We start from the raw sequence: 14245 nt of genomic DNA on the forward strand, positions 1-14245 counted from the left end.
TACATACACTGACCAAGCTGTAAATTATAAGGGCTCTAAACTATTAACTCTAAAGTGGAACATATAATTTTATGAAAATATTCCCCTCCAGAATTAAATGAACTACACGTTCTAATATGGATATCGTAAATGTACTTCCTGTGTTCTGGATCTTTAGGTGGATATTATAACTTTCTTGAACTATGTGACTAAAAAGTGATTAAGTAACAACGTAGCTAATCGTAGTCAGTCAGGTGGGAATGCACATTCCTAATGTGGAGAAATTCCCAACGTGGGAATGCACATTCCTAATATGGAGGAACGTAATGCATAAATTTACAAATACCATTTTATAAATTAGAATACTTCACATTCATAAAAATCGTCAGTTTATTATAAAAGAAATATATTTTAATTTATATAGATAAGAAATAAATAAGAAAGCAAACTAGAGTTTTAAATTTTAAGACCTGCCTTTGTTTCTTTTAGTTTATACATCCACAACAAACGAATTAATCTTGGAAGATAGAACTTAAAACGTTTATACTTTGGCGAACGGCAATATTTTGAGAATTATTTATGTGCATAAAATTTTATATATAGGCTTATGTTTTACACATTGTCAGTATGCTGCTTTTAAACGTTCAGTTTATTAATCACTAAACACTAATTAAATCTGATTGTTACATTAAAGATGTTATATTTGTCGAATGGCAGTTTCCTTAGTATCGACAAGCAGGTCTGTATGTCTAGCAAGCAGGGGGCTGTTTGCTAGACATATCGAAAAACCTCTGTTTCGCCGCCTGACAGTATATACTTAAAATTGCTGAATTTATTAATAAAAAACAAATATTCAATTCGAAGTACAAATCAAAAAATTTATACTTATCTGAATGGCAGCATTCTCAAACTCAAATACGCGCAAAGACACGTAGAATTAAAAACAATGTTATTACATTTTGTGCGGTGGCAACACTAACCAAGAGTTGCTTCTAGACAATTAACGTTCGTTTTACATCAGTTCGAAAGCATGATCGTGTCTAATATGTTTATCTTCACGTGGTGATACATACTAACTCATTTATGTTTTAGATCTTAAACTTAGATGACTTATTTTACAGTCAAGAACGTAAAAAAAATTCTAATGAAACCCTCGTTCATCAAAACGAAATGCAATCAAAATCATGCACAAAATGCTTCGCAATCGAACGAAATGTTGAGACCTAAAGCAGAGTAAACTGCTGAAGAAGTACAAAATGCTTCGCACCGAGAAAAAATATATCGTGGACAGCGCAAAGTTTTCAACTTCCGTGCATGAAAGCAAATGGCATGAAATTCAAATAAAATAAAAGATAATTTTTAAATTAGCATTTTAAACCTCAACTAAAATAATAACATTCAATTGCGTTAATGGTGATCGAGTTGTCAGAAACGTTTGTATGAAATTCTTTCAACTATTACAGCCAGACAGCTCAGATCATTGCTTTCGTTATAGACATGATTAGAAGACCACCCTGAATACGTTTGCAGCATTTAAATATGATATGATATGAGGGACGCAGGCCGACCCTCCTGGCAGACTTTACGTCGCCCTATGGCCTTTTTGCGGACTGCGCCAGAGCAAGCCAAAAACATCACCTTCAACAGACATAAAGAATATAACTAAAAGCCAAAATTCAAATTAAATACCCTACTGCAAGCTTATTATGATTAATCCTCGCCATCGTTTTCCTGGCAAATGTTTTCAGTCTTTTAAAATCATTTAAAATATCATATATATTAAAAACATCATTTTACTAAACTCGTTCCTGATATCAGTAAAATATTAATATGTTTCCACGTAATGCTCTTCATTGCCCGATTCTTTACAGATATCACATTTAAATGAAAATTAATATTCAAAAATTTCAAATATGTTTTTAAAATCAAAACTGAAATAAAAAGCATACCTCCTGCCCCAGCGGCGGAAGCGGCGGCAGCAGAAGCGGCAGCACCTGAACTGGAGATTTCGTTTGTGCTGACTTGAGTAAACATGGTTATCAATTCATTCATTTCATTTAAGAATACTTGATCTACCATGCCTGTGGTTTGCATAAATGCACTTGCCAATGCATCCATTATTGCTCCAGTTTTGACTGACAGCGGTTGTCCTCCTTCTCCAGAGGCGGCTATTTCTGCTACTGAAGAGGCGAAAGCCATGTTCAGAGCTTGTAGCTTGGATTTGGAGCTTTTATTCGAGCGAGCACTTCTCTCGATGGCGTCCATAATGGTATCGCTGATGGATGATATGTCGTCCATTTGGTCATACGAAAATGCCCCAGACATTTGCAGTTGTTGAGTAAATGCCTGAAGGAGACCTTCTGCCGTTCCAGGATTTCCCCATACGTCAGCTGAAGCTCCTAAAGCAGAGTAAATCTGCGTGCAGGTGAAGAAAAGTACGAAGGTGAGTCGAGTTATCCACCCCATGGCTAATAATCGCTTTGGGTTGTTCTCGAATGTGTGATCTCCAGTCCAGAAACCGCATCTTTTATACACCGAAAATCGTGACTTTGATTCTCATTGGCGTGACTCAAGTGCAGCTAATTCAACAATTTCGTCACATGTTTCTCTGGAGCCTTCTCGGTGTCTCAGGCGGGGCTTGAATACCAAGACGCAGCTGCTTTTGATGCGTCAGAAGTTTCATCTGGCGTAATGCGTAGGTAGAATATTCGGGCTAACCATTTTGAAATATTTATCGCTAAATTTTATTACTTTTTCAAACTTATACTTTTAGTTGCAAGAGTTTTATTTCAAAATTTAACTTCCTATAATAATCAATTAATAATAATCAGTTAATGTGTCTATAGGCCATCTGCCCTGACGGTTAACATCATTTGCAAATGAATGTTTTACTTCCTTTAAAAACTAAATTATCCCACACAAGATATTATACCTTAATTTTCATTTACGTTTTCCGAGCAAATGTTTTGGGTAATACTGTATTGCATTGCGTATTTAAATTAATGTACTATCATAAACTATAATTATCAGAAAATGTCTGCTTATTTTCAGATTTGCATGTTGATATCGCAACCAGAATACACAATACAATCTTTCTCTTTATAAACTCTTCGATGTTCAGAAGAACATTTCCCAAGTTTAATTATGTATTATTGCGAAACTCAGTTAAGAGGACTATAAAATATTTTAATTCAATACAACGTGATCCGAAAATTTGCTTTTGATTTTGCTTTATATATTAATGCTTAATTTTCTTAACTTGATTTTAATCTTGTTTATAATTAATATCGTTGATATTCAGTATACTTATCTGCCTATCCGCGATATTGTTAGGATTATTAAATTCATTGTAAAACCGTAGGATATTACTAAATGTTTCCTGTGATTATCTTTTTCTGTTATTTTTCCTCTTAGATTTGTCTCAGATTAGAATCAGAAAATTTCGCGGGGAAAAGACAGAATTCAGAATATATGTTAGCGAAAATATTATAATGAAACTGAGACAAATTTTTCCGTAAGATATTTTAAGTTTTCATAACATACTTCGTGCTTATAAAATATCTTACCGACCTTTACATCCGAAATCACTGGTCGTAGAATTTGTGCAAATTACGAAACATAACTTTAAATTGTCTCTCTATATATATTGAGGAAAATTTTGAACTTCTTTGTGAAAAATAAAATGCCAATTAGAGAAAAGCTCAAGGAGATATTTGCAATTAAATTTGCAAATCATATTTAAGGGTCGCATACAAATCGAGGTTCGAAGTGTTTGCATTTGTAGGTAACTAAAAATACAATATCAGTTAAGAGAAGAGTTGTTAATTTATCAAGAGGCGAACATTTCTATGGAGGTTAACGTGAAATGTATTGATATAAATTTTAGATATGTTTGATATATGTTTTCCAAAATGGAGATTTATTATATATAATGTTATAGAATTCGTGTTCAGGGAAGGCTTAAGTTTTCGCACATGCCAGCTTAAAACATAATTTGCATTAAAGTAAAAATAATTTTAATTTGAGGATTTTTTCGCAGGTATAGCAAATATATTAGGTTATGATTTTAAAGCGGTTGTTCTCAAAACATGGTCAATGTTTTATGTAGCTGTTAAGTATTCAATTTTAGTTTATGAGTGTAAAAAACTACTTTTATTCAAGGTTTTGTTCTTTACCAACATTCTGTACTTTTTGTTGTGGAATTTATAAAACACGTTAGAAAATATTTGAAAGCCAAATTAATGTATATGTGTGTTTTTCGAGTTTTGAAAAGGATTGGGGGATGCTTTTTTTTTGTAGTTTTAAATAAATGTGCTTAATTATATTAACAATTTAATCTCTTGAAAAGGCCGGGAAAGCACCAAAAGTGCTAGAAGAGGCATCCTAATGTAATACCTCATGGATAATTTCTTGATGCAGAAAAAAGCCATTTTAAGATACACTGCATAATTTTTAAAGCTTATTTTTGAACTGAACTCAGTGGATAAATTTATGAAACAAATTTTAACACTCATAATGATATGAATAAAAAGATGATGATTTGAAATATATGGAAATCGATGCCGTTAGTTTTTGGTGATCAAACCGCAATCAATGCTCCAATCAGTGGAGCAATGCTATAAAAGCATTGCATCAGAAAAAAAGCTTCTCTTTTAGGCAACAATATAGTTGAACACGAAAAGCTATATTGCAGAAAACATACAATCAAATCAGAACTATTACTATACCTAGTGAGATAAGCTCCCGTAAAATATATGAATTGTATCATGTGAAATTAAGAATTTTTAGTAAACATGAATGTATGTTTCTTGTTTTCATACTTACATTCTTTTCGGAGGATAAGCTTTATAACAATACTAAGTTTCTGCTGTTTTCATGCGAAACAAAGTTCTTTTTTTTTTTTTTTTTTTTTTTTTTTTGGTAATTTTCAATTAAAACGAAAGATTTCATTTCCATAATCAGTTTCTAAATTTTCCGCGAAAATCTACATAATTACTAACATTTTTCAAACCTGAAAAATCAATGATGTCATTGCTGAGATTCAGACTAGGAATCTTCCGATGCTAGCCGGGCGTGCTACAAGTTTAACCATCACAGCACACACGGAGGAAAGTGAAAATTCCATATAACATACTAAGCATGACTTTAATATTCTTATCCATTTCTTGCAATAATTATCTTCATTATGATGTCATACAAATTTCTTAATGCCCAGAAATATCCAATCTTTGCTAGGAATCGAAGTTTTTTATTACTACTATTACAAGCTCGAAGTGTCATTAGTCCAGAAGAGCTATTAGCCTCGAAATGAGATTTTGCGTCGATTCACTATAAATGTCCGTTTCACTTTTTATACTTTTGCCAACAAGTAGTATTGCCCCGTATTACATTTAAAAGAATTAAATAATGAAGAAACTAGATTAATGCATTATTGTGATAAAACCACAGTACTAAGAATCATCAAATTTTGAATAACGTAATCCTCCAACCGCATATGGGCACCTGGAAGCCCGAATTTGGAATTTGTTTTATTATTTATTTCATATTATTTTAAACTTTAACAAATTCTTGATTAACAAACTCAGCAATTTCAAAGCAAGGAATGGCAACACTGTACGAAAAAAAAACTTTTTTAACTCAGCAATTTCAAAGCGAGGAATTGCAACACTGTACGAAAAAAAAAAAACTTTTTTAACTCAGCAATTTGAAAGCGAGGAATGGCAACACAGTACGAAAAAAAAGCTTTTTTAACTCCCAGAGGTACTTCGGGAATTGAAACTGTTCTGTGGAAATTCTAATATGCTGTGTTTATATATTTTAGCCTGAAGGGGCGTTACCCCAAATGCTCTCGAAACGTAAATGTGTGTGTGTAAATGAATAAAACGCCCCTTTGAGAGTAATATAAAATCTGAAGGCTATAATCTGAAGGATTTTATGAAATCTGACGACAAAATTCTCTAGATTTTTATTGATTTTCATTTTGTGAAGTAAGACAAGGTTAAGTGTTACCTTCTGTGATAACGTTCCTCTGCAATAAAGCCTCCAGAGCCCATTTGATTACATAAATGGAACCTTTATACGATACAACGTAACATTCCAAAAACAAATGCAGAATACCTACGATGACATTTACTGCAACTGAAATTTTTGAGTTTGAAATACCTATTTATAGAAGCAGTCAGTTTGCTTTAATAACTTTTAAAAGTCTTAACCCACCGGGCGGCTCGCATTCAAATCTATTTACGTCTCGAAAACTGCAGTAAAAATTAACCATGTTTACAATTTTTTTTTCATTTAGAGTGAACCAAAATTGTACTGAAAACGGCCTTTGTTAGATTTTCTTCCCCCCTCCTTATAGCATGGAGGTAGGAAGTAAGAAGGAGTCGCCCTAAACAAGTTTCTCCGTACCCTGCTCTGAAGCACCGGCGATCCCTACGTGGTGACCAAAACATTGGGTCATTTACCATTGAGTTCTATGGGATTTGACGCGTTCGGGTGTAAATATTTTGTAATTACGTCGCAAATATACATATAAATGTATATATTTTCTTTTTCTACAACACTTCAGAGTCCTAAGTATGTGAAAACAACATATTTTTAAACAACATTTCATTCTGAACGGAATTAAATGCTATACTTTTCACAGGACAGTTTTCTCAGAATGGTTTAATTTGAATGAAATATTTTCACAAGTTTTCGTTAGTTACATTAGAAAAAAAAAATTAAGGTAATTGATTTTATTCGGTTAAGGTACAAAAATTAAGATCAAAGTTTATTGTATTATTAATATTAAAATTATGCATTATTTCTTTTCTATTTATAGAGCTTCTTCCTAAAATACTTTCTTAAATATGACATGATTTTTTGGCTTCTTTTAAATCGAAAAATGTAAGTCAATTTATAATTAATGCTCTATTCGGTTCATTTTAAATTAGAGAATTATTAGGAATTAGCGAAATACTTTAGATAAGTATTTCATAAATTCCTAATAATTAAATAGGTATTAAATAGTATTTGACTTTCTCTGGACATTTCTGAAAGGGAATAAAATAAGATTTTTTTTTTTTTTTTTTTAAGTATTATTTAAAACTTGTAACTGAGTTATTATAAAATGTAAAGGGAATAATTCTTTTAATTAAACTTATCAGATTTTTTTTTTACCCTTCATTTCAACAATACATATTCCAAAACTCTTTATTACGTTCTTAAGTGCGCATCTCATAGCATTTGCTTTACAATACCTTTTAACAGATTGCTTTCCAGTACGAACAATTCTTGCTTAAATAGTTTTATAACGTATTTGGCAACAGGATTTCAATTTATGTTTACAATTCAATATTAAGGTTATTATATATTTAGATAACATTTATAATCATTATAAATTAGATACATTTAATCACTAGATTTCTTCACAGTACTTTCACAGTTGTTTATAAGTGAATAAATTCTTCGTTTCAAATACATTTATAAATAATTTAATGAATATTGAAGTATTTTGTCAAAGGCAGATACATGCTTTTTGCAAGCACATGTATAAATACCCATACATATTTCCTATTTATCATTTCCGGCATGTGCAAATCTTTAATTTCTGTGCATTCACTGTATTTTTCGTGTAAAGTAATTTACACTAATTTAGCATACACCCGAAAGTTTTACATAAAAAATATATATGAATATAATTTGAATGAAAATTATAAGCATTATTTTTAATACCCACTCAAAGGTCAGTTTTTATTCAAAATTCCTCCACGATGTCATCTCTCTCTTTAGGCAGATAGCCCTTGCATGCGTTACTCTATTTAATAAAAACTTAATCTGACCTATGTGCCTAATTACAAATATTTTAACATACATAATTTTATATTTACATTTAGCCATCAAGTTTCAAACTTTTCAAATCTTCTAGAAAATAAATTTTGGCAGTTTTCTCATAGCAATTTTCTTAAAATCTATATTTTTGTAGTGCAACAGCTTAGAATTTTATAAAACAAATTCATAATCAAAATCGCTGGTGTTAGTTACCGAAAAATAACCAAGATGGGATTTTTGCGTAAATGTCAGTAAACTATACAAATTGCTATTATCCATTACACTATGAATGTTTCTTTCATGCGAGAGTGTTCCTTTTTCGATTTCTATGGAACTGTTGTGTGTCGAAATACTATCAGAATCTTGTCAAGCGAGCTTCTGAATGTAAACAAAAAACACCCCGTCTGGTGACCCAAGCTTCAAAGCAGTGCTTCACTTCTAAGGCGAAATGGCCCCTCCTCCCTTTCCTACCTCCATGCCTTATAGGGCGATCAACAAGTCGTTTCACTTAAGTGATGGTTTCCTACTGTCCTTTGATTACCGCCTAGACGCGATTAAGCAGATGGGCTGCTTTTGCCCTTACGGAGGAAAGAACACGTTTTGTGTCCTTGCTTTGGTTAGACGAAAAAAGATATTTTTTTCTGGAAATCCAAATTTTTGATAAATAAGAAATAACACTGAAATGCATATTGCATTAATTTACAGGTTTTCTTGCAAGTTTTTTGCTTTGGTTTATTGATTTAAGTTTGACGAAGCCTATTTCCCCTAATAATTAAAGTAATTTTCGAATTCGTATAGCCAACTTGGCGCCTCTTCTAGTGATTCACATGAGCCCGGCTTTGTTGCTTTTTAAGTATAAATGTTATTGATTTTTATTGCGTTTCGGTATTTTAATGTACGTTTATAGAATGTTAATTTGTTTTTATATGCATATTTCAGTAATATAATCTTACGACTAGTAAGACAGTGTAGTTTAACTAATTTTCTGCTTTTGATTCATGTTATCGAGCTTTAACGCTAAGAAAAAATTTATAAGAGGCTTAAAATACCTAATTCCTATTGAAAGCTATATGTAATTGATAATTAAATTACTATTAAAATAACAAACCCATGCTCAGTGTCAGTCATTTCGACATAATGTTTGTAATTCATTTTACCACAAATTTATTTCGTTTATCTTGTTTCATATTTATAAAAGGGGAGTTTACCTTTGTCGCATTTATTGGTTGATAGAAGTTATGAAATATTGAATATTTTGAAACAAATTTCAGTCATAATAACCTTATTAAAATTTTTCTACATATAGACAAGATGTCACAGATACCTCTCAGTTTCCGAACTAAATTACATGGTACTGAAATTCGGTGCATTTTCATATGATTATTTTTGACAGAAAAAGTTACCTTATGTTAATCACAAAAGAACATTGTTTTAATTCTTAATTACATATAGAACTTGTATTAAATTGCTAAAATTAATTGTTAGGAAAATCTCGCTCTAAAAAATTAGACACTTTTATCTTTCAAAGTGGAATTTTTGTGGTTTTCTCTGTGCATAATGTGAGTGCGAGTAAGTTTTTCTTAGAATGTCTTCCACGGAGGCATTCCTCCCTTTAGGCAGAGAGCTCTCGCGTGCTTTGAAGGAAAAATAAAGCAAACCAAAACAAAAACTTCAAAATTAGTGTTTAACATTTTTTTTTTTTTTGGTTCAAATACGCAAATTACTTAGAGATCTCAATTCACATTATCGAATGTTATTATTTAAATAAATAAAAGGAAGCTGAGGATTTCCATTTAAATTGTTTGTTTTAAAATAAAAAATAAGAACAGTAAGTTTTGAATAAACCTTGTCAACATCAAGCAGGGCCAGGAACATGCCAATGTAAAATTTAATATTAGGCCAAAAAGAAACGCTTTGACGTAGATTTTGGATAAAACTTAATCAAATTCGCAGGTAATCAGAGACAGGCCTTTCTTCAGTAGAGAGAAAAAAATGTTTCTGAAGTATTTGTGTATTTATTACATAAATGTTTTAATGCTTCCACAGCACTCATAATCGATAAAATTTATTTGATGAAAAGTAGGAAGTTTGCTTTTAAAATTCCGATTTTTCAACCTTTTTCAGTGACATATGTGGCATCGAAAATCACGTCTGGCCAGGAGGCAGATTAATGGCTGAAAAATTCTTAGAATTTAAAGAGGCATCGAACAAGAAAATTCAGGGATGGCGAAATCCTAAGAATTTGGCACTTGACAACGGCAAAAGTTTTAGAATGTAGAGAGCTACAGAATTTAGGCAGGGCAAAATATTTTAAATTTATAGAACATCGGTCAGTAGAATTAAGATCCCACAGCGATTGCACTGAGAAACAAATCGACCTGCTTCTCGATTATGCGGATGGACGCAGATTGACTTCCGAAAGCTCAGTGAAGCAAGAGCTATAAATAATGCAGCTATTTACGATTTCTGCTATAATAAACTGAAAATTAATATAATAATTTAACACTATATATCAGTTTACGAAAACGTGATGATACTTTTGAGAAATTTTCTTGAATTCCCCAGTACACTAAAAAAAAAAAAAAAAAAGTACAATAGATTACATAATGATATTACTAACAAAATGATGCCGATGACGCATTTAATTTTTATCTTTTTATTAATCTAAACAAATATGTCATATTGAGCTTTCCATAACTTATAGTTTTGCAAATTAAAAATGTTCAATAATATAATATGTGATTATGGTATTATTGGTATGGTACTATTCAAGGCAAAGCACACGAGGGTTATCTGCCTAAATGGAAGGATGCTTTCGTGGAGGACTTTCTGAGGGAAACTGGCTCGTATACACGTTACACATGGGGAAAACCACGAAAACGACCATGCAGCCAGCTCGTTCGTGGGATTCGAACCTCGAACCGAACTACCAGTGTTCAGCGTCTTTACCGCTCGGCCGCTGGTGGGTAATATGTGACTATGAAAGCTGTGTAAAAGAAGAAAAATTCTTGAACATTCGTCAGGCAGCATACGATGGGCACCTGCTTGAGGAAAAGGATGCATTTGTAGATGACTTTTTCAGGGAAACTGGTTTGGTATATTCAACCTAAAATTCACCAAAATACCAAGCAACAAACGCATTCGCTGGAATTCAAACTTGGGCAGAACTACCAGTGTTCAGTTGCGAAAGAGAGTTAACAACATAAACAGGCAACATGTCTGAAATTAGTATTTATTGCATCCAACAGTGATATGATTTTCTGATATAATTTAATGGAATATCACTGTAAAAGAATGGGAATCTTTTTTTTTCCTTTTGTAAGGAGATTTTTTTCCACTTTGTTTACAACATTTGGTTGAAATGCAAATTAAACAAATTTTTACAAATGCAGAATATTGGATAGTTATTGATGATTTCGAGATTCAGTTTCTGAAATCCATTTCATGTATCATTTCCTTAAAAAGGTGATACTGAAACCAACTTTCGAGGAGTAAGATGATTACTAGAAAAGAGTTTCCGATTTCTTTCATTCTTTTATTCCCATTATAAATTTATCCAGTAGTTCTTAGAACATTCTTCTATCCGTAAGTGATGATTTGCTTTCCGAGAAAATTTTATGAAAGGAATAAATTACTTAGTCTTCAAACCATGGGAAAATCTTGCCATCGCCAGTACTTAATTCCATTCATTTACTGAGATAACCTGCTTTGTTATAAGTATGGTACTAGTTTTCTGATTTTTACTGAATTTGCATGCTCAAAGCTATCTAAATAAAGAAACGCTATTGTGAATATCAGGGTTTGAGTACATATATGAAAGGGTAATATATTTTTCAGAATTCCCCTATGAGCTGTTTATTTTTAGGGCAGAAAGAGGAAAAAGCTTGCATACATCGCCATTCCCGGAAACTAGACAGTACCGAAAACATTACTAGACACTCCGGTTTACCAAACAATAGAGTTTATCTGATTCCTAGTTGTAAAAGATGACAGTTATAAATTGTTATGTTCATGGCGACCTTCAAAAGGCATCAAATTACTTCAAAAGTTCCGCTGCTATAAATTTTCAGACTGCAATTTTGTTTCTTTAAATTTTCGAAAATACCTATTTTTTAAGTATTTTTCGGTACTTATATTAATATTGATACAAATAATATAGAAAGCACCAAACGTAGCTATGATGTATTTCAATTTTTCCTTAGTATTTTCTCACATATAGTATTAACACTTTGTCTACACGTTTCTAATGTTTCACCATAGTAAGCCTTCTCTTTCCGAATGTATTCAGTTCCTTTTCGCTTTCGTTTTCTGCTTCTTCTTTTTTTTAAATTTTATTTATTTATTTATTTAATGTTATCATATCCTGAGTTACCATATCGAGGAGTAAGATGATTACTAGAAAAGAGTTTCTGATTTCTTTCATTCTTTTATTCCCATTATAAATTTATCCAGTAGTTCTTAGAACATTCTTCTATCCGTAAGTGATGATTTGCTTTCCGAGAAAATTTTCTGAAAGGAATAAATTACTTAGTCTTCAAACCATGGGAAAATCTTGCCATCCCCGGTACTTAATTCCCTTCATTTACTGAGATAACCTGCTTTGTTATAAGTATGGTACTATTTTTCTGATTTTTACTGAATTATTCTAGCTATTAGCTAGAGTAGCTACTAGGTAGCATTCATTATAGTACATTCATTATATTCATATAGCTACTAGCTAGCATTCATTATAGTACAAAAACTAATATAGCTTGTCAATATCAACACATTTTTATCTTCAATAAACTCCACGAATTCGATTGATGCTGTAAAAATTACAATTTAATACTTTAGCGAATTATTCTGATTATAGTGATTTAAATTCGGTTTTAGGCAACATATGCATTCTTTCAGAAAACGCGATATATTGAGCACTGCTGTTACAAGTAAATACTGTACATTCAAACATTTCATAATATGTAAATGTAGCATAACTTCTTTTCGAGTGCTTGCACTGAGAGTCTGCTTCAAGTAAACCTTAATAGAACTTTATTTCATGAAAATTTAGAAGTATTATAAAAGCCTCAGAATTATTTCCATTGCAAACATTTATGAATTATGCAGAAAAATATATAAGAAAAACATCAATGAGAAACTATTATCGAATATACATTTTATGACAGTAGTAAAACATTTTTTCAGTACCGACGGTATTAAAAAGCTCAATATTGTGATAAGCTAAATAAAATAAAACGGTATTAAAAGTTTAATATTGTGATAAGTAAAGTATACTAATCTATAACACTCATTTGATATTTTTGCCATTAGAACTATAATGTAATTCTAACCGTTAAAGTAACATTGTATTTGTATTAACTAGAATTATAATTGTAATTTCAATTAAATTTATCAGTACTCGTTGTCTCCTGCACCTTGAGGGAGACGCATTATTATTATTATTATTTTCTATTATATAAAATACTGTCCTCAGAAAAAAAATGTCTCTACATGATTCTGTCTCCAAAATTAATGGATGAGGTGAACAGAAATAATCTTGGAACAGCCTTTGGGCAAGTGCTGCGAGTATGCGAAATGTAAGACTGTAATTAAACTTCGACCATCCTGGAGACTACACTTTCTTAGAATATTGCCATTCGACAAATTATAAGACCTTCCATTTATCTTTAAAGTTTAAGCTATCTGTTATTGACTGAGAAAAGCTGGTAATTCATTGTAGTTACTTTGTAGTTAAAACTACAACTAACGCAGTTATAATTGTAATTATGCCGCCTAGATGGTATAGTGGTTAGGGAAGCCTGACTGCGATACCGAAGGGCCTGGGTTCGAATCCCGGAGAAGGCATGGCTTTAACTGTTCGTCCTTTCATAGGAGGCGATAATGGCCCACATATTAGATGCCTCCATAATAAAGTGACTGCAACTTCTGGCCTTGTATAGACTAATGGAGTGTGTTGCACTGTAACTGTTCCCAATCTGCCATTGGGAAAAACAATAATAATAATTGTAATACAATGATTGTTCGAATTACAACATAACTTCAAAAGCAATTAGATTTTTCGCTCAGCAGAGTAATAAGTCGTCTTTTGAATACTACTAGTTCAAATCGGATGCCCATTTTGACAAACAAATTTTATTTTAGAAAGTTCTCTATGAGTACAGCATTCTTCTTAAATGTTTCGTTGCATTCAATTAAATAAAGATCTTTTCCTGCTTTTATTAACGGGTGATATGAACATGAGCCAGTTTCCCTTAGAAAGTCCTCCACAGAAGCATCTTTGCAGTCTTTACCGTAATCCAAATAATATGACAATCACAGGTGCATAAGAAAATTGTACTTTTATTTGTTCTTACGTGAAACAATGATGGAAAATAGTTCATGCAAGTACTTTCACTTGTAACTGAATAATGCATTTTAACTATTTATGGAAAATGTGTGTTATGTTGAATAAAAGACC

General features: G+C 31.7%; 1 protein-coding gene across 1 annotated transcript in view; it reads right to left on the reverse strand.

The window, feature by feature from the left end:
- LOC118205237 (uncharacterized) overlaps nucleotides 1–2498 on the reverse strand; it is a 79509-nt gene extending 77011 nt beyond the window's left edge. Inside the window, exon 1 of the mRNA XM_085823049.1 lies at nucleotides 1929–2498. Within this exon, the coding sequence (XP_085679175.1) occupies nucleotides 1929–2445 (517 nt within the window). The 5' untranslated portion in view covers nucleotides 2446–2498. The remainder of the gene's footprint in view (nucleotides 1–1928) is intronic.
- Nucleotides 2499–14245: the final 11747 nt, after the last annotated feature.

Source organism: Stegodyphus dumicola, chromosome 8 (assembly GCF_044657685.1).
Source record: "Stegodyphus dumicola isolate Sdum_Otavi_A_Nest chromosome 8, ASM4465768v1".
Classification (NCBI taxonomy): domain Eukaryota; kingdom Metazoa; phylum Arthropoda; class Arachnida; order Araneae; family Eresidae; genus Stegodyphus; species Stegodyphus dumicola.